This window comes from Lygodium microphyllum, chromosome 2, assembly GCF_053477565.2.
Source record: "Lygodium microphyllum isolate KBCC chromosome 2, Lygodium_microphyllum_v1.1.10, whole genome shotgun sequence".
In the NCBI taxonomy this organism is placed as follows: domain Eukaryota; kingdom Viridiplantae; phylum Streptophyta; class Polypodiopsida; order Schizaeales; family Lygodiaceae; genus Lygodium; species Lygodium microphyllum.
The window spans coordinates 53,978,962-53,998,806 of NC_141136.1; the positions used below are offsets into that span (position 1 = coordinate 53,978,962).

General features: G+C 42.3%; 1 protein-coding gene across 1 annotated transcript in view; it reads right to left on the reverse strand.

Moving 5' to 3' along the window:
* The window catches only part of LOC148039749 (uncharacterized), a 43,287-nt gene extending 23,995 nt beyond the window's left edge, over positions 1-19,292 (reverse strand). Inside the window, exons 1-3 of the mRNA XM_087693606.1 lie at positions 19,104-19,292; positions 18,787-19,029; positions 18,394-18,533 (exon numbers count right to left, since the gene is read on the reverse strand). Coding sequence (XP_087549732.1) covers positions 18,394-18,533; positions 18,787-19,009 — 363 coding nt within the window. The 5' untranslated portion in view covers positions 19,010-19,029; positions 19,104-19,292. The remainder of the gene's footprint in view (positions 1-18,393; positions 18,534-18,786; positions 19,030-19,103) is intronic.
* Positions 19,293-19,845: the final 553 nt, after the last annotated feature.

The following is a 19,845-nucleotide window of genomic DNA, read 5'->3' on the forward strand; positions in this document are numbered from 1 at the left end:
AACCTATTGGTCCCAAAACTCATGCCCCTTGTCACATTTCTTAGCTTTTATTGCAAATGGATGGAGTAGGATTGAGATTCTTTGATCTCCTCCACTTATCCAAGTGCTCCTTGTCACGTTTCTTTAGCTTTTATTGCAAATGGAAGGAGTACAACTAAGACTCTTTGATCTCCTCCACTTATACAAGTGTCTCTTGCTATCAAAACTAACCAACAAGTCTTCAAACTAATTTGCCCCTTGGTTTGCATAGGGATTGACATTTACCCTCCTCCTTGAAAGACAAATTCAACCCCAAATCTAATATTGGCTAGATAGCCTCTTGAATTTCCCTAAAATTCCTTAATTTCAGCTACTGGAATTCAAGTCCTAGGCCTTCAATTTTGGGTGTACATCCCAAGGTGGCTATCAAACCCTAATTTTTGTTGTATATTAGGATTTACAGTAGAGGTTTTCCAATGTTTCCACCTCTAATGACTCAAATGGCTAGATTTTGCTAAGATAACTAGAGAGATGGCTATAGGATAAGAGAGAATACTGTAGAGAGTGAAATTTCAGAGTTTCATCATGAGAAGGGCAGAAAAACTATTGCTACCCTACTCAAACAGCCATGGAAGCTGTCACCTGTAACTTAGGACCACTAGAAATGCTGTTGCTCCCTCCTATATGTTGTCACCTACACCAGAAGGATGTTGGGTTGCTATCACCTGCGCCTGGAGGGCTCAAAAATATTGTTGCTTGCTCTAGGACTGGTCCTTGGTAGCTGAAATCACATTAGCAGTATCTCCTTTGCTCTCTAATAGTCTGCTTCTCTCTCACAATGGCTAGTATAACTTCCATCAACCCCCAAAAACGTTTTTTCCACTTGCATGGGCAAGTTTTGCCAAGTGGTTGCCTTCCAATCTCATTATCTAGCATTATCCACTTTATTAAATTAATTTTTAGAATATTGATTCGAAAATTTAATTTAATAATGAATCTAATGCCTAGAAAAATAATTCCACTAACCAATAGTTAAATTGGCTAGGTCAATTTGTCTTCCAAATATCCCTAAGCAATTGCTAGCCTTTAGACTAGCATTAATTAATTAAGTAATGCTTAGTCTCTACTATCACCACTAACATTAGTGGCCAATAAATTAGTCTAGGCCAAAATCTAATATCAGGTATCACCTAGTACCTATCAAACATAACTCATTACAACTTTTCTTTGGATCCCATACTGTGAAAAATAATTAACTTGCACCTCACATGTGCAAGTCACATTAGCACATTTAATTAACTTTTAATTCAATGTTAAGCAAAGCAATAAAATTTCATGTTCTCGAACAAAATCATTGAAATTCCATGTAAGCACAGCTTCCTCACGGTTATCATGGTTCCAACCATCTGGAGTGGGAGACTGAGGATGCTCAATAGCTCCAAAAACCACGTACCACAATCGCTTCTACACAAACCGTGCTTTCATATCAACACTCCAAGTAATCACGGCCATGGAGTTTGTCATAAGTAGAACGGCAAGGAAGCGCCATCACGAGAGAGAGGGAGAGAAGAGAAGAGAAGAAATAGAGAGAGTATCATGAGGACATGCATTTTTGAAACCTCACTTAACATGTGGATTAATTTTCAATCACATGGTTAAGTAAATGTTGCACATGTGAGGTGTAACTCGGATTAGAGTAAATGTACGAGCCTGAGACCCGAGGAAATTATGGAATGTCAAAGGCAAAAGTTGCAATAATTATTATAACACGCTACCTGCTAGAAAGAAAGTGACAGACGCACAAGCAAAAATGTCACCTCAAAGAACCGCTGAGAAGGGAAGTGCGAAGGTCAGGGAGTACCCCAACCCAAAGCGCCAACTCAAAGCCATCGAAAAAGTGAAGGAGTGGGTGAAAGAAGCCCAAGAACACTTAAAAGACGCTGAGCCCATATTGGAAAACAAGATCGATGATCTCTCAAGCATCGTTAGTGTCGCCTCCACGACCAAAATCGAGAGATATGACTGCACTACAAGCAGTGCCACTTCGACAAAGCCTAAATGCTACGGGCAAGCAAATCAATCAAGGCCATTGACCAGGAAACACAGGGATAGAAAAGCGACAAGCAGCTAGCAACCTCCTCGACACTCTAGTGACCACCCCAGTGACTAATGCAAATCCGATGGTCAAAGATGGCATCGAGACCCTCGAGAATGAAAGTTGCCTGGCCCATTTAATTATCGGCCATTCACTCTTTTTTTTTTATACCGAAATAATTATTAGATTAATTTTCAATATTTAAATATTGAAAATTCATTATGAATAATGCCGAAGAAAACAATTTGGAAAGGCTACCAGTTGTCAAAAATGCCCTTGCAAGACTAAAAAACGTCTTTATAGAGGCTGAAGAGAAACATTTTTAGTGAATTTAGCCTACAAGCAAGAGGGTGAAGATGTTGCTGGTCTGACTGCAACCATTGTAGAACCTTTTAAGGTAGCTAGGGGCAAGAGAAGACCAATCAATAACAGATGACAGCATCTACAGGCTATTAAGACAGGGCAACAACAGTAAATGACTGATTTTCTTCAATTCTTCCTGAAGAAAGTCTGAATTTTCTCTCTTAATGTTCTCTCTCATCTCCCAGCCTTTCTACAACCTTGCTCCGAAGATTACAACATTGAGATCACCAAAGGCTGAGAAATTTCAGATTTCTCTACTGTAAACCCTAATCTGCAGTAAAAATTTGGGTTTAGCAACAACTTCAGAAAGCGTGCCAAAAATTGAAAGCTCTGAGACTCGAATTCAACAAGGTTGAAGCTATTTTCAGTCAAATTCAAGTGAAGGGACCAACAAATCAATGAATTTGGGGCATTTTCCATCTCCATCAAAGCAAGTAAAGGCCAATTAACTGCCTAAATCAAGAGGCAAATCAGATTGAAGAGCGACTGGTCATTTTGGACAGCAAGGGGAGTTGAAATACCAAAAGAGATTGGGAAAATCCCATTGTTCATCAACTTCTTAAATTAGGTTAAAGAAATACCAAAAGGGGCACTAGTTTTGGAGCCAACAAGGTGTCCATTGTCCAAGATTGTGGGTTAATTTGCATTTCTCAATTTTGTAATAAATGTTATTACTATAACTAGGTTGTGATCAGGGAATTACCACCCATCCACAGAATGAAGGCTGGTTTCATGATTCCATTACCGGGATACCATCAAATCCTTTGAATTGGTGACCCTGTGGCACTTGATTGCAGCTTGGGACTATTGCATTAAGTGCTGTAATTGCTCTCAGCAATGAATTACAAGCATGTCTTCACATGGTGATATGGGATCAAGTGGAGAGGATGCATCACTCCTTGGTCAGTCATGTGGTGAAGGGGGAAATGCAATGATTGATGTTGGGCATAGTTCTCAACATGGACACCAAGCCGAAAATGTGGAAAATGATCCAAATGTTGGCACTTCAATGCATAAAGAGGTTTATGACCAGCAAGGGGCTGAGGAATTCGATGATAGCTTCAAGGATTGAATGCGTACAGCAGCAAATCTTTTTGCTGAATTGGCAAAGGATCCCCAATTTTCTCAATTTGTGAATGCCCAAAGAAAGAACAGCAAAGACAAAGAAAAGAAGACACCTTCTATAGCTTCGGGACAGCGACAAGAACCAAAGGAAATGCCCAAGCCTCCTTTGGAAGAGACCAAAACACCTGATGAACACAAACAGTTGGTACCCATGGGGTAGCGAGTGAAAATGCATGGCCAACTTGGTAGTGCCAATCCATGGGAACATAGGCAGCAAGGTAATAATGCACATGCAAGCATGGAACGGCAAGGATACTTTGGTGGTGGTACCATTTTTCATGCTACAGTTGGACATGCACTGCATATGGGAATGTATGGCTCAAATCCCTATGGTATGCAACAGCCAATGCATGGTTCACAACACCCAATGTATCCATGTAATGCAAGTGGAATGCCTAAGCCCATGTATGGCAGCATAAGCATTTTTCTTAGGAAGCAAGCCATATGGATATGTACTTGCACCCCCAAGGTCAGTTGGAGCACAAGGATTTGGTGCTGGTTATGTAGGAGTATTTGATAGTGCTGGCTATCATGTAAATACAACAAATGCACCCTTTTTGCAACAGCCTATTTATGATACTTGACTTCCATAGGTCCACCGAAGGACTATGATAAAGGTGGCAAAAGTGTGAAGTTTGAGCCTTTCAATGGTGCACAAGATAGACTAAAAGTACTTGTTTTTATTCAGCAATTTGATGCAGCCTACTCTAGAGGTAACCTCACAGAGGCCTCTAAGATACGAAAGGCAACCACATTTTTGAAGGGAAATGCATTGCAATGGCGGTCTACGCTTCTTATTCAAGGAAAGTCACCTACCATTGGATCCAGTTCAAGCAAATGTTTGCTTTAAATTGGTTGGCAAGTACCTTTGAAGTAGACATTATGACAACTTGAAATCAATTGAATTCCAAAGTTTGCAAAGACTTGGATCAGTATAATAAGTTCTAGGATGCATTGCTACTAGTTACTTCCGATCACATAGTACCCCTCCATGAGCAGGTGGAGAAAACATAGTTACCTGGAACAGGGAAGGAGAACGGGAACCGGACCCCCTGGAACGGGGGAAACGTCTAAGGTTGGGGAACGGGAATGGGAGGAACGGCACGTCTTAAGTGCCCCAAATATGTTGTGCATGCCTCAAAGAATGTCCGTCTAATTGCCCTCTCAATGCTCCAAATTGACCCAAATGTCCCAAAATTGACTCGATTACCCCCATAGCTCCAAACTGCCTTGAATTGCCCCAATTATCCCAATTTTCCTCGAAATTAGAGAATATAAATGGATGAATACCTTGGAATTGAGGATAGACTGAAATTTGATTGTGATTTGCAAGAATTGATAATGCACCAAATTTGAACTTTGCATGGACTCCTGATTGGCTTGTGGGTTGTCTTGACACTTTGAATCTTCAACCCGAGAGAGAGAGAGAGAGAGAGAGAGAGAGATTAGTGTGTGCACGTTAGGCAATGGAGATGGGTGAACATGTGGTAGGAATGTGACACAAGCAAAAAGAAAAAACTAGAAAAAATGTTAATTTTTTGTCAACAGGCGTGCAACTGCCGTTCCAAACAGGTGTGAGAGCAGAGGATCAAGGTACAGCTAGATTCAGTAGACAGTGTGAGAATGAGAGACAGAGTTGAAGCACGACACCCAAGAGAATAGACTGAATGAGTGTAATCTGAAAGTACAAAGTACAACCCTTAAACCTTAGGGTTGTAGGGGGGGTGTTCACACCCGACACACACTAAGTGCCCAAATGTGTGTAACATAAGCACATAAGTACATACGATAATAAGACCATAAGTCTGGGGAAAAAACCTCTCCTACCGAGAGAAAAAAGTGCCCCAGTGTCCTACTGATCACCGACACTCCCATATGAGCGTAGGTGTAAGTAAGGCGTGAGTAAAATACCCAACAAACCCCCCTGGAGTGAAGAGTGATCAAGAGTACAAGGATCATCCGCCACCAAAGGATATCAAATTTAAAGCATCGCGAAATGCTTCAAATTTGTCACGAGGAAGAGCTTTGGTGAAGATGTCTGCCACATTACTGGTGGTAGGACAATAGACAAGGCTGATATCACCTGCATATAGCCTCTCTCTGACAAAGTGATAGTGAATCTCAATGTGTTTCGTGCGAGCATGAAACATTGGGTTCCATGCCACTGCAATGGCACTCTGACTGTCAGTGAACAATGGAGTAGGCTCAGTAACAGATACATCCAAATCAGCTAGCAAGCGTCTAAGCCATACGCATTCAACTGTGGTAGTGAAAGCTACCTTGTTTCTTGCTAAGCCAAGAAATGCAAGAAATGCAACAGTGGATTGTTTCTTGCTAAGCCAAGAAATGCAAGAAGTGCCAAGAAAGAAACAATTGCCACTAGTAGAGTGACGTGTATCATAATCACCAGCCCAATCAGAATCACTGTAAGCATGTAACTGCAGTGGTCCCCCCTTGGCATAAAGCAACCCAAGAGAACGAGTACCCTGCAAGTAGCGAAAAACACGCTTGACAGCTTGCCAATGTGACATACGTGGCTGATGCATATACCTGCTCAAAGCTGAAACTGCAAACTGTATGTCCAGCCTAGTATTGCATAGATAGATAAGACATCCAACTGCAGGAGCATATGTATGCATATCAAACAAATCACTGTCATCATGTAATGACAGTTTCAGTCCAGGTTCCATGGGAGTACTAACTGGCTTGCAATCCTGTAAGCCAAATTTCTCAAATCACTGTCATCATGTAATGCATATCAAACAAATCACTGTCATCATGTAATGACAGTTTCAGTCCAGGTTCCATGGGAGTACTAACTGGCTTGCAATCCTGTAAGCCAAATTTCTCAAGAAGCTGCCCAATATACATTGACTGTGATAACCCAATACCTCGAGCATTATGTATGAACTGGATGCCCAAGTAGTAATGCAAAACTCCCAAGTCAGACATGTCAAAAGTTTGCTACAAATTTTGTTTGAATGCTGAAATCTATCAGCATGTGTTCTAGTGAGCAAAAGGTCATCAACATAAAGACATAAAATCAGCATAGATCCCCCTTCTTTACGTACGTAAAGGGTTTAGAAACCCCTGACCAAGCAAGAAAGCATCTATCTTTTCATACCAAGCTCTAGGAGCTTGTTTTAAACCATATAGTGCCTTTTTGAGCTTGCATACCAAATGTTCTGAGCCTTCAACTACAAAACCAATGGGCTGCTGTACATAAACTTCCTCCTGAAGTTCCCCATGTAAAAATGCAGTCTTGATATCTAGCTGATGGACTGTCCAACCATAACGTGCAGCCAAAGCAATCATAGACCTGATGGTCGTCATACGGGAAGTAGGAGCAAATGTCTCCTCATAATCAATGCCCTTTTTCTGTGCGTAGCCTTTAGCTACCAGCCGTGCCTTTTATTTATCAATGGATCCATCTGCTTTTCTTTTCAATTTGTAGACCCATTTTGTTCCAATGGCTTTCTTCCCAAATGGCAAGGACACCAAATCCCAAGTTTGATTCTTAGTAATAGAATTTAATTCAGCTTGCATGGCTGCCTTCCAATGCAGATTGTGTTGTGCATCCTCATAACATTCAGGCTCTTCACTATCAAAAGTACTTGCTGCCATAATAAACTCCATAGTATGTGCTGAATCATGCAAACGAGTTTGCCTTCTAGTACGACCAGCCATGGGTGCATCCAAAGGACTATCTTGCATAGTCTGCAAATACCATCTAGGTAGCTGTCTAGCATCCTGGCTGTGTGCAAGCTCTTGCTGAATTTCTGTTTCAGCATGATGCTGAATATTCCGATCAGCCAATGGCTGAATTTCTGCACTTTCCATAGGAGCAGCTGGCTGAGCATTAGGTTCATTTTGTGAACCTCCAGCTGAATCACCAAAAGTAATGGGCAGCAGCCCTTCAAAAACATCACGGGCAGCCTGATATGTGTCCAAACCAGCCAAGGATAATTCTGATTTTTCATCAAAAACAACATCCCTGCTGACAAAAACCTTCTTAGTAACGGGATCATAGAGTCTGTAGCCTTTGCTCTCATTGCTATATCCCATAAAAATGCACTTAACAGCCTTGTTGTCCAATTTTCTTCTAAGTACCTGTGGAATATGGGCATAGGCAAGACACCCAAAGGTACGAAAGTGACCAACAGAAGGTTTACGGCTGTTCCAAGCCTCAAATGGTGTGATGGTCTTCAAGGCTTTGGTAGGGCATCTGTTCAAAATATGGCAAGCACACATGACTGCTTCCATCCAAAAACTATGAGGCAAGCTCTTTGCCTTCAGCATACATCTGGCCATCTCCATGAGTGACCAATTTTTCCTCTCTGCTATCCCATTCTGCTGTGGAGTATAAGCTGTATGCCCTTCTGCTGCAAAAAAGAATTCAGCATAGAGGACATGTATTCCCCCCCTCGGTCCGAACGGAGAGTCTTAATGTGGCATCCAGATTGGTTTTCAACAAGTGCACTGAAAACCAAAAATGCATCATACACTTCTGACTTCTTTTTCAAACAATAGACCCAGCAAAAACGTGTGAAGTCATCAATGAATGTCACAAAATAATAACAACCACCCAATGACATGGTCTGCATAGGCCCACAAACATCTGAATGCACCAACTGCAATCTGGTTGTTGCCCTGAAAGCAACATCACGAGGAAATGAGAACCGATGCATTTTCCCCAAAATGCATCCCTCGCATAAGTGCTCAGGAGGTCTCTCCAAGAGAGGTAAGCCATCCAGCATCTGAGTACGCTGTAAAAGCATCAAGCTGCCAAAGTTTACATGCCCTAAACGAGCATACCATAACTCCGCCTATATCATAGCAAGAGTAAGAGTGGATGTCAAGTATGCTGACTGATCTACTGAAAGAGCATCCAACTCATATAAACCATGACACAAAGATCCTTTCAAGACCAATGTCATGCATTCTTTTTCTCGAACCATGCAACGGTCATCATCAAAGGTGACATGCATACCACAACGTGCCAAAGAAGAAATAGAAAGCAAATTTTTCTTTATTCCAGGCACAAACAAAGCATCCTGCAGGCGGAGAATAGAGCCATCAATGGCTGTGAGCTGAATCTCCCCAATACCACGAACAGGGTATGATGCATCATTGGCACACTGTACCGATTTCCCAACGGGAGGTGCACTAACTGAAGCAAACAAATCTCTGCGAGATGTGATATGTCTAGAAGCACCACTGTCAAAGAACCAAGTGTCAACATCCTCTGTAGAGCTAAGTGCTCTATCGGCCCAAGAGATGTCATAACTGCAAGTGTAAAAACAATAGTCCCTGTCCACAACAAAGGACGCGGACTCACTAGCAGTGGAAGGAGTAGTAGAAACAGACATTCCTGACTCCTTCTTCTTTTCTTTGGCAATGTGTTTTCTGCACTCAATGATATAGTGGCCGGGCTTCTTACAATAATGACATTTTCCTTTCTTTGGTTGCGTCCCCCCTTGTGACTGATTCTGCGATGTGCCCGAAGTGCCAGAACTCTGTGGAGCATTTTTAACCTTGCTGTTATTGCCTTTCTGTCTTGCCACAAAAGCCTGCTCAAAGACTATAGCATCCACACCACTATTTTTCCGTGTTTGCTCCTCCTCTAGAAGCAAGCTAACCAACTGAATAAAAGTGAGTGGGTGCTCAGCAATCCTCATGGTGAGGTTCAATGCAGTATGAAAAGACAAGTACGAAGGAGCTAAGGAATTCAAGGTGGTGGATATCAACTGTGCATCCGAAAAATACTCATCTACATTCATGAGCTGCTCCCTCAAGTCCTGAATCTTGTTTAAGTGATCCTGCATAGAATCACCTTCATGCATCTTCAGAGTTTCCAACTCTTTCTTCAAAAAAGAGATCCGAGTCTCATTCTTTCCTGCAAATATATGCTCCAAAGTCAACCATGCATCGCGTGAAGAAGACGCCGAACGGATATGAGGTATGATGGACCGCTGAACTGCCAGAGCAATCAGCGACAAGGCCTGTGCATCAGGGTATCCCAAGCTTTTTGAGCTGCAGTTCTTGGAGGAAGTGGCTGAGGTGGAGCAGACTAAGGTCCCCGTTGTCCACGTGCGCCTTGGGGAGGAGGAGTAACGAGAGCTACAACTCCCGGTCGAGTTTCCTCTCCACTGACATAATCCCATAAATTCTTGGCCACTAATACATTTTTCATCATGAATGACCAAAGGGAATAGTTGTTTCCGTCCAGTCTGTCCTCCTTGGATATATACGGAAAAACATCACCTCCCTGATTTGCCATGATGACAAATTTCCAAAGACAAAATGAGCAATGTCAAAGCAGTACGAACTGGAAATCTGCAAATTTCCAGAAATTGCAGCAAATACGTTTCTGCAATTAATGTGCAAGGGCGTACTCTGTCAGAAAACTGTCTTTTAATGCACGCTTCCCAAGGTGTAAACAATGCACTGCAACACTGTTATGTCAAAATCCCCAAAATTTTTGCCAAAATTTCTGTCAAAAACAGTCTTTCTATGACTGTATCAGCAGTCCAAATGCAACTGTCTTCCAAATACACAAAAGCCCCAAAATGTTTGACGATCCAGTCCAGAAATTTGCATGAAATTTATCCCTGCACTTGTTCTGTGCTTGCCGCGTGTGAACCTCCGCTTCCAGAACTGTGTTCTAGGCTGAAATTTAAAAAAATTTGTTGAAAATTTTACCTGACGTGGTCGTCAAACGAGCAGGCTGCACGTGGTGGGAAGGACGTTGACTGGCGGGCCAGCGTAGAAGGCAGCGACTGACGTAATGTTTTTTTAAAAACGGCGGCAAGCGGGCAGGCGGGCTGCACGTGGTCTGACGGGCGTCGTCTAACGAAGAGCTGCTCGTGGTCAAACAGGCGACGCAGCTGCTGACGTGGCGGGGTGCAGACGGAATGTTTTAAAACGGCGGGCAGGACGGGCTGGACTGTCGTGAGCAAAGTGGCAGGTCGTTGGTCGTTAGGCGGGCGGGATGAACAGTCGCGAGCAGACGTTTACGGTGAGTGACGTCTGCAGCTGGCGGAATCTGATGACGACGTGGCAGTAGCTGACTGCTGACGACGCTGATGTCTGACGAAAGAACAGCGCCTGGGCTGACGTGCAAGCTTTTGCGAGTTGTTGGCGGGTGGCTCGCTGTGCAGAGGAGGCGACGCCTCCAGCTTACAGGTGGCGCGCTGGGCAGGGCACGCGGAGCTGTGCGCTGACGGCTGGAGCTGACGGCACGGGGGCAAAACTGGCGAGGACTGCTCTGATACCAAATGTGAGAGCTGAGGATCGAGGTACAACTAGATTCAGTAGACAGTGTGAGAGTGAGAGACAGAGTTGAAGCACGACACCCAAGAGAATAGACTGAATGAGTGTAATCTGAAAGTACAAAGTACAACCCTTAAACCTTAGGGTTGTAGGGGGGTGTTCACACCCGACACACACTAAGTGCCCAAATGTGTGTAACATAAGCACATAAGTACATACGATAATAAGACCATAAGTCTGGGGGAAAAAACCTCTCCTACCGACAGTAAAAAGTGCCCCAGTGTCCTACTGATCACCGACACTCCCATATGAGCGTAGGCGTAAGTAAGGCGTGAGTAAAATACCCAACAACAGGGAACGGTAGGGGGAACGGAAGGGAACAGTAGGGAATGGCCTTGGGAACGTTCCCTAGCCGTTTCACCTCCTCGAAGGGTTTGGAACGTGTTAGGCCGTTCCTATAAGCCGAAAAGGCCGTTTCCTGTTTCTATGGGAGAAATATATTTGTGATTTGCCAAAGGGTACTTGGGATTTTTGCATTAAGTCCACTATTTCCAGCATATCTCAGCTTATAGAAACTGCTACTACAATTGACACATTGCTGCATGGAAAGGATGCAAGATTCCAAGATAGTGATGCCAAGCCACATGTCACTAAGGCCACGGCTGAGAAAAAGGGTAAATCTGAAAATAAAGCTGAAAATTAGGGCGATAATGTATTGCTGCGTTTTGGAAAGGCATGGCTAAAAAAAGAAAATGAAGGGCCAAGAGCGATTGTATTCAAAGATACCTATGAGATACTAATACTATGGACCATTTCAAGTGTGGGAGAGAATCACTAATACATGCTATAGGCTAAAATTGCCTCCACACTAGCGGATACACAATGCCTTTCATGTGAGCTTGCTTAGGCCTTTTCATGGTGATGTGCCACATGATGTATCTGCTGAAATTCAGCCTGAGGTTGAAGAGCTCGATGAAATACTGGTACCATAGCAAATTTCGGCACACAAAGAGCGAAAGATCAAGGGTAAGGTTCCAAAAGGTACTTAGTGAAGTTTCATCATTATTCACCAATGGATGCCAAATGGATGGAGGAGGATGACTTGGTAGACCATCCTCAGTTGTTGCAACTTTCCCCTGATGCTTTCCAACTAGAGCAGACTTTAGTTTGGGCTCAATCAGGTTCAACAGAGCAAGGGTCCAGAGTATTACCTGATGCTCATGGAGAGAGAGCACCTCCACTCCTCAATGATGGGCAGCTCTAGATTTAGTGGATCTCGGATGTATTTAGCATACATTCAAGGTACTATAGCTGATAATATGTTTACCAAGAGATCACTATTCAATGTACTAGTCACTATGTTTGGTATGCATGTGGGTATGGTTTTCACTATACCTCTAAAACTGTACATTTGCATTGAGTAATGATTATTGGGGATTGATTAATGAATGCTTGTTTTCAATGTATGATTAATATTTAGTGGTATTCAGTTGGTTCCATGGACAACAACATATGTTATGATGCCATTGATGTTTTAGCCCTGGTTTATGCTTGGTTATGCTATGCTATGGTTTGGTTTTGCAAGATGAGTTGAGCTAATGAAAAATAGACATGTCACATGATAATCTGGCAATCTTTTTGAGATTCTTTGTGAGTATTATGTTATGTCATGATTGGCTGATAATTTTCAATATGTGTTGGGCATATGAAATGGTTGAGTAGTAGTGCGCAATGTTGTGTTAACTATGATACCTTGTGGAAATTCCAGTCCACTATTTTGCTTTTGATGCATCTAGTAGTGCAATCAAGGACAATTGGAAGGATTTTAAGAAGAAGGGTTGTCATAAGGACATGTATTTTTAAAACCTCACTTAACATATGGATTAACTCTTATCACATGGTTAAGTAAATGTTGCACATGTGAGGTGTAACTAGGGTTAAAGTAAATTTACAAGCCCAAGACCCGAGGAAATCACGCGATGTCAAATGCAAAAGTTGTTGCAAGTTATGCTCCACATATATTTGGTGGTTGTACTAGTTGTTAGCCTAGGTCATTCATTTGGCCATAAGTGTCAGTTGGTGACACTAGAGAAGTGGCGTTTAAAGGTACCTAACACCAATCTTATAGTCAAAGATGGTGCAAAGACGCTCGGGAATGGAAGTTGCCGAGCCAATTTAATTATTGACCAATCAAGGATTTTTTTTGGCACAGAAACAATTATTAGATTAATACTGAAAATTAATATTTAATTGTGGATAATGCTGAAAAAAGCATTTGGGAATGCTGCCACTTGTGAAAAATGCCCATGTAAGACTAAAAAACGTCTTTGGAGGTTGAAGAGAGGCATTTTTAGTGCATTCAACTTGCAAGAGAGAGGCAAGAGATGTTGGTCTCATCTACAGTCATTGGAGGACCTCCAAGGCATCCAAGGGTAGGAGAAGACCAATAAACAAGTCACAGCAAATTTTTCTCTCTCCTCAACATTCTCTCTCATCTCCCAGCCTTGCTAAGAAGATTACAGCATTGAGATCACCAGAGGCTGAGAAATTTCAGATTTCTCTCCTATAAACCCTTATTTGCAACAGAAATTAGGGTTTAGCAACAGCTTCGAGAAGCATGCCGAAAATTGGAAGCTAAGACTTGGACTTAACAAGGCTGAAACCATTTTCAATCAAATTCAAGTGGAGGGACCAGCAAATCAATGAATTCGGGACATTTTCCAACTCCATCAAGGGGAGTTGGAATACCGAAAGGGATTGGAAAATTTACATTGTACATCAACTTCTTCTTCAATTAAGTTAAAGAAATATTGAAAGGGATGCTAGTTTTGCGGCCAACAAGGTGTCCATTGTCCAAGATTGTGAGTTAATTTGCATTTCTCAGTTTTGTAATAAATGTTGTCACTGTAACTAGGTTGTAATCAGGGAATTACCATCCATCCATGGAAGGAAGGCTGGTTTGTGTGTGTGTGTGTGTGTGTGTGTGTGTGTGTGTGTAAGAGAGAGAGAGAACACCAAAACACAAAACAAACTACACAAAGTACAAGTTGAAACACTGTCAAGGATAACTGATCACGAAATCAAAATATTAAAATAATGCAAAAAATGATAAACACAAGCAGCAACATAACCGCCAAATAATGGAAGGCTATAAACATCTGAACCTAGAAATTGGTTGCCTAGCATGTCACACCCCACTCCTGAAATCTAATATCATATCAAAAGTGAGTGCAGCGATGGAAGTGTAGAACACTATTGTAATAGGTTGCATAATAAGAGAGGAAAAAGAAAACAAAATAATACTAAGAAGGAAAAACTGAGAGATATGCTCTAAAAACTGAAATCCATATACGAAACATGAGACAGTCGCGTACAATAGGGAGTCATTGGTTATGTGGGCACTGGCACCGGCTCCCTCAATCCAACAGGGTCTACGCTGGAATTTGATGATGATGAATGATAGACAATGGAGGAGGGAGCCTGCTGTCTGTATATATAGGCCAAAAATAATACAATAAATGCATCAGATCAGCTAGCATTTAATGCTAGTCATCCACTAATAAATGCCATGAATCACATAATAATGGCTAATTAAAACTAAAAACATCCATAATGTCTAGCCCATTGAATCACATGCCCAAACTCACTCATGAGTTGACTATACCGCTAACAACAAGGACATTGTCCACCTCCTCCACCCCAATGTAGACAAACTTCCCATCTTGCTTGCCATTGAACTTTGAAATAGTTACTTTTTTCACCATTGCTGCATGTTTCTTCTCCATGAGAGAAAGGTGACGAACCATTGAATGATTAGGGAAAGATGTAGAAGAGATTTGGAAACACTTAGGGTGGCCTAAGGAACTCCGCGGAGAAGGATTGGAGGTATCAGAAACATAAAGAGTAGATGAGTGCTCTCACTTGACATGTCCTTATGAGAGTGTGCAATGGAACAGAAACACAAAACACAGAGAGAAACAAAGACACAAAGAGAGAGAGAGAGAGAGAGAGAGAGAGCAAAGAATGAAGGAAGAATTTTGCACTAACTGAAGAAGAATATTGCCATGCTCCTTAAAAGACAAATTCAGTCCCAATTCTAATATTGGTTGGCTGGCCTCTTGAATCTCCCTGAAACTCTAAAAAACTGCTGCCGCCCTGCTCAAACAGCTATGAAACCTATCACCTACAACTTAGGACCACCAAAAAGACTCTTGCCCCCTCCTGCATGCTATCACCTGCACCAGAAGGACCTTGGGTTGTTGTCACCTGCTCCTAGAGGGCTCCAAATTGTTGTCACTTACTGTAGGACTGATCCCTAGTGGCTGCAAATCACATCAGCAACCTCTCCTTGCTCTCTAATAGCCCCCTCCTCTCTCACAATGGCTAGAATACACTCTATCAACCTCTAAAAACGTTTTTCCTACTTACATGGGCAAGTTTTGCTAAGTGGTAGCCTTTGAATCCTATTTTTTAAATTTATTCAGCTTATTAAATTAATTTTCAAAATATTATTTTTGAAAAATAATTTAATAATTATTCTAGTACTCAAAAAATTAATTCCACCAACCAATAATTAAATTGGCTAGGCCAATTTGTTTTCCAAGTATCCCTAAGCAATTATTGACCCTTATATTGGCATTAATTAATTAATTGATTGATTAATTATTTGATCAATGCCTAGACTCTAATGCGCGCAACAAAATAGAAACAAGAACACACACAGAAGGGGGGGGGGGCAAAAGATGAAGGAAGAATATTATACTAACTAAAGAAGAATACTAATACAAAGGGGATGGACTGATCAATTCCTGCATACAGCCCACAGTGTCAATGAGGGCACCAAATCAAACTAATGACGATGGCAACACCAAGCACGATGTGTCGGAGTGTCGGAGTCTGCACCTGCATATGAAGAAATGAAGACCGAGGAGAGTGAGTGACTACCAAGAGGGAAAGGCTTGCTATAAATATCCATAAATGCCCAAAATTGGCCGGCTTGCAATTGTAAGTGCCATAAATGCCAACATTTAATGTTGGTTGCACTCTAGAAAATGCCAGAAAAATAGCAAGTGGCCACAAAGATATCCCAACTAACAAGAAGAATGTCTGACAGTTGGAGACAGACCGAGAAAAGCAAAAATTGACCTAGAAGTGCACACAAGAAGCCGACAACTGAAGGAAATGCACCTAAAACTACTAGAGCTCCTATGTCTCCATCAGACTCTAACAGCAGCTCAACTAGGAGATGACAGAATGACATGACTAACATAGGCAAGCTAACAATGCGGGTCCTTTATGTGAACTTGGCAATAGACAACCCAACCCACACTAGCCCTCTCGTTGTTAGCTAGTGGAGAGTTATGGCATGAGGAAAGAGTTTAGTACGATGGCCTACATGAGGCCATCGTACTAAACTCTTTGTCCACTAGATCTACGACTACCAACCGCTCCACTCGCTCCAACTTGCACTACATACGCCATCCGATTTCGACCACCTCCCCTCAAAGTTGGGAGACCATCAAATGAGAGGAAGTCCATCTAGCTTTGGAGAATAGTGAGCTCTTGGCAAAGAGATACCACCTCTAAGCATATCCCCTCCGCCGCTACTTGTGCCACATCCATTTGCATTGCTAAATCTATTGTCCACTAGATATAGAACTACCAACCGCTACACTCGCTCCAAGCTGCACTACATACGCCACCTGATTTCGACAACCTCCCCTCAAAGTTGGGAAACCATCAAATGAGAGGAAGTCCATCTAGCTTTGGAGAATAGTGAGCCCTTGGCAAAGTGACACCACCTCTAGGCATATTGCCTCCACCACTACTTGTGCCACCTCCACTTGCATTGCTAGATCTATGTACAAAGCATATTTGTACAACATATTCGATAATAGCTAAAACCTAATATAGAGAAACAAAAATTTCTAAATTCTCCAAGCCCGTCACTCATTACCCATCATCAAGATTTAGCTTCACACTAGCACTTTAATTCCATGAAGGCGCCTAATTGTCCCATATGAGACAACTCTTTCACCCCATCTCAAGCAATCTTCACTTTGATCAAGCGAGTGAGCCACGAATACTTGCCTCAAGCTCGCCCGCCCTCTAATACATGGATAGACTTGCTCCCTACTCCTCAAAACTTAACACAAATAGAAGAAGAAGAAAAAATGTTCACTAACAACGCCTCGATGATCACCGCAATGTCCCCCAAGCCCCACCATCAGCCCGATAAAGGAGTGGAGAAGAAATGTGCATCCAATTCACATTCAACCTAACACTTCTTTTTCCTTTTGTTCATCATCATTTTTTTAGATGATTGAACGACCAACTTTAATGTGTAATTCTTGCTATGTCATCAAAAAAAAGAAACACCTTGCACCAAAAACTTAAGTTGTCTTGCTCCACCATCAACAAGGCACGATCCTAATCCACGATTTGCCAAGTGATTCTGCGTGTGTCTTGCCTCTTGGCATGCATCTCACCTCTCATGCGTAACCCTTCACTTGTACGCACTCAGAATCGTTCTCTCACACATTCCCTCAACCATGTCATTCACATCCGCATGTCCCAACATTTGAGCAGTGCCTAGGTGCATTGCAAGATATGTTTTGTTTTATAGTATAGTAATGTTTAAATATATGACAAAATTCCACAGCCATAAAGAGCGATGCATCAAATAGAATTACCTACAAGTTTCTAACCTCTTGGTTATACTACTGGTTATGCCATGACCCAGGTAGCAACTAAAGACACTGTGGAGATTTTAATGTATACACACAAGTATAGAAGGGATGATGTCGATCCACACAAGTATAGAAGGGCTGATAATGATGAATTGAAGGGACACATTTGTGCAATCTACATGGGTGCAATGACCCAATTGTATGACTAAACTTTAGGTCTCTGGAAGAAGAATCTGAAACAGCATTGCAAACGGGTTAATATATGCTGGCATAGTGCTTTCACCTTATTTTTGAGCTGTGAAAGGCCTTGAACCATCTTCATCATCTCCAGCCATCAAAATTGCCATGTCTTGCCTATTATTTCATCAATATAAACATCTGATAAGGGGCAGCTTTATGATACTAAATGTGAAAGATCCCCCTTCTAGATCATTTTGCAGTAATACTCTGTAGATCGGGCACTCTAAGCCCATACCTTAATATGCAGCAGTTCAGTCTCACATTTGCTGCAAAACTGTAGTTAATGTTTGTGATTTCTGGAGTAACTTTCATGCAAGGCTTAGACAACAAAGGAACAAATAGACTGCCACGACCTGCGTGCTCTTTTTTCTTTGGATGCTTGGACACAAGGATGACTGATCCTCTACAGCCAGCTACAAGGACTACAAGAAAAGAATAAGATTTAACCTACTGAATGGCATTATAGGAGATCAAGCAGGCTTCAAGCTCATACTAGAAAATCTTTGCCCATAATCCCAAAATATACAAATGAAGTTGACGAAATTCTTCTGCACAAAGCCCTCCAAATCAGAACACATTTTGGTAACTTGGACGTTCATCTTTACTGGACCAAATAAAATCAGAAAATACCTTGTGGAAACTCAAAGAAGACCGCGCAGGCATCGGAGATGCCTCAATGACTGCCAAAGCCCCATCAACGTTGTCATCCTGTACAAGGGCAACTACTTTGCACTGGAGAGCATCAGCATCACCAGGTGCAGCCGCAAGTACTTCAAGCCTTCGTTAAGCAAACATGGAAATTTTTCGAATGCAACAGAAGAAATCATTGTTGACAATTGAGCAAAACTCGAAATTACTTGAATGCAACAGAAGAAGTTATTGTTGACAGTTAAGCAAACGCTGGAATTGTTTTAGTGCAACAGAACAAATTAGCACACAGTTAAGCACACATCAAATTGTTTGAATGCAGCAGAAGAAATTGTTATTGACAGCACTCGCAAAAACAATCAAAAGCAAGGATACTCTGATCTGCGACCCTGACGATCTGCTTGTAATCATTCGCCTTGATGTGGCGATCCAATGACGAGAACAGGTCATCTATGGAGGGAGCACTGGCTGCGACAGGTGCGTTCGCGCCTGCATCTACAGGAGCCTGCGGCACAGTCTTGGAGCTAGGGATGGGGGCCGGGGCGGGGTTAGGGTTTGGCTTCTTCGGTTGCGGCTGTTTGCCCTTGCCTTTAGCCATGGCTGGGGGATCAGGGACGCCTGCGAGACAGAACGACGGAATAGCATGCAAGGGGGAAAACCAGGAACGCAAGACAAGGTATGGCGTACACTACCTCTTGTTGCAAGAAGGCTGCTGATGCTGTTCCGCCTCTTCCTCCTGCTTCTCCAGTCATCAATGGCAGATCAATTTCGTCCTCGCCGCCGCAAAGGAGTGTGCGCGTGACCCAACGCAATCGAAGCGTGGTTCGAGTCGGCCTGTCTAAAACCTCATCAGGGTGCGTTCCTGCAACAAACCTGGAACAAACATTACATTACATTGGTATATAATATAAATAAATATAAGAGCCAAAGATTAGCTATCATCTACAGTGAAATCCACACCCAAGGAATGGTGCTCTGAGGAACCCAAAGTTTTTTTTGTAACGGGATTATGGTGCCTTCTGGCAGTGTTTATCGATAGGGATAACACACATCTTTCAACCAAAAGTGAGGCACCACATAGCCACCCAATTGTGGTTTTTCAAGAAAACCATATATAACCATTGACCTCCCACAACTCACACACTCTCCCAACCAATTGTGTTGCTACTCTTTTGGTGAGGAACTCGAAGTTGCCACATGATACCAAGCTTCCCTCATGTGAGCCACATTATCTTTCACAATTCACATTCATACACATCGTCTTTTATGGCACTTTAAACAATCCATGATTGTTTATGACGAAGCAAGTTGAGCTTTGTTTCCAAAAATTTTCATGTTAGAACACTCTCAGCTTGCGAGCAAGCCTTCATTGCAAGAGAAGCCTCCCCTCGCCAACCAAGACTTTGTTTCGTGTTAGACCAATGCTATGATTTA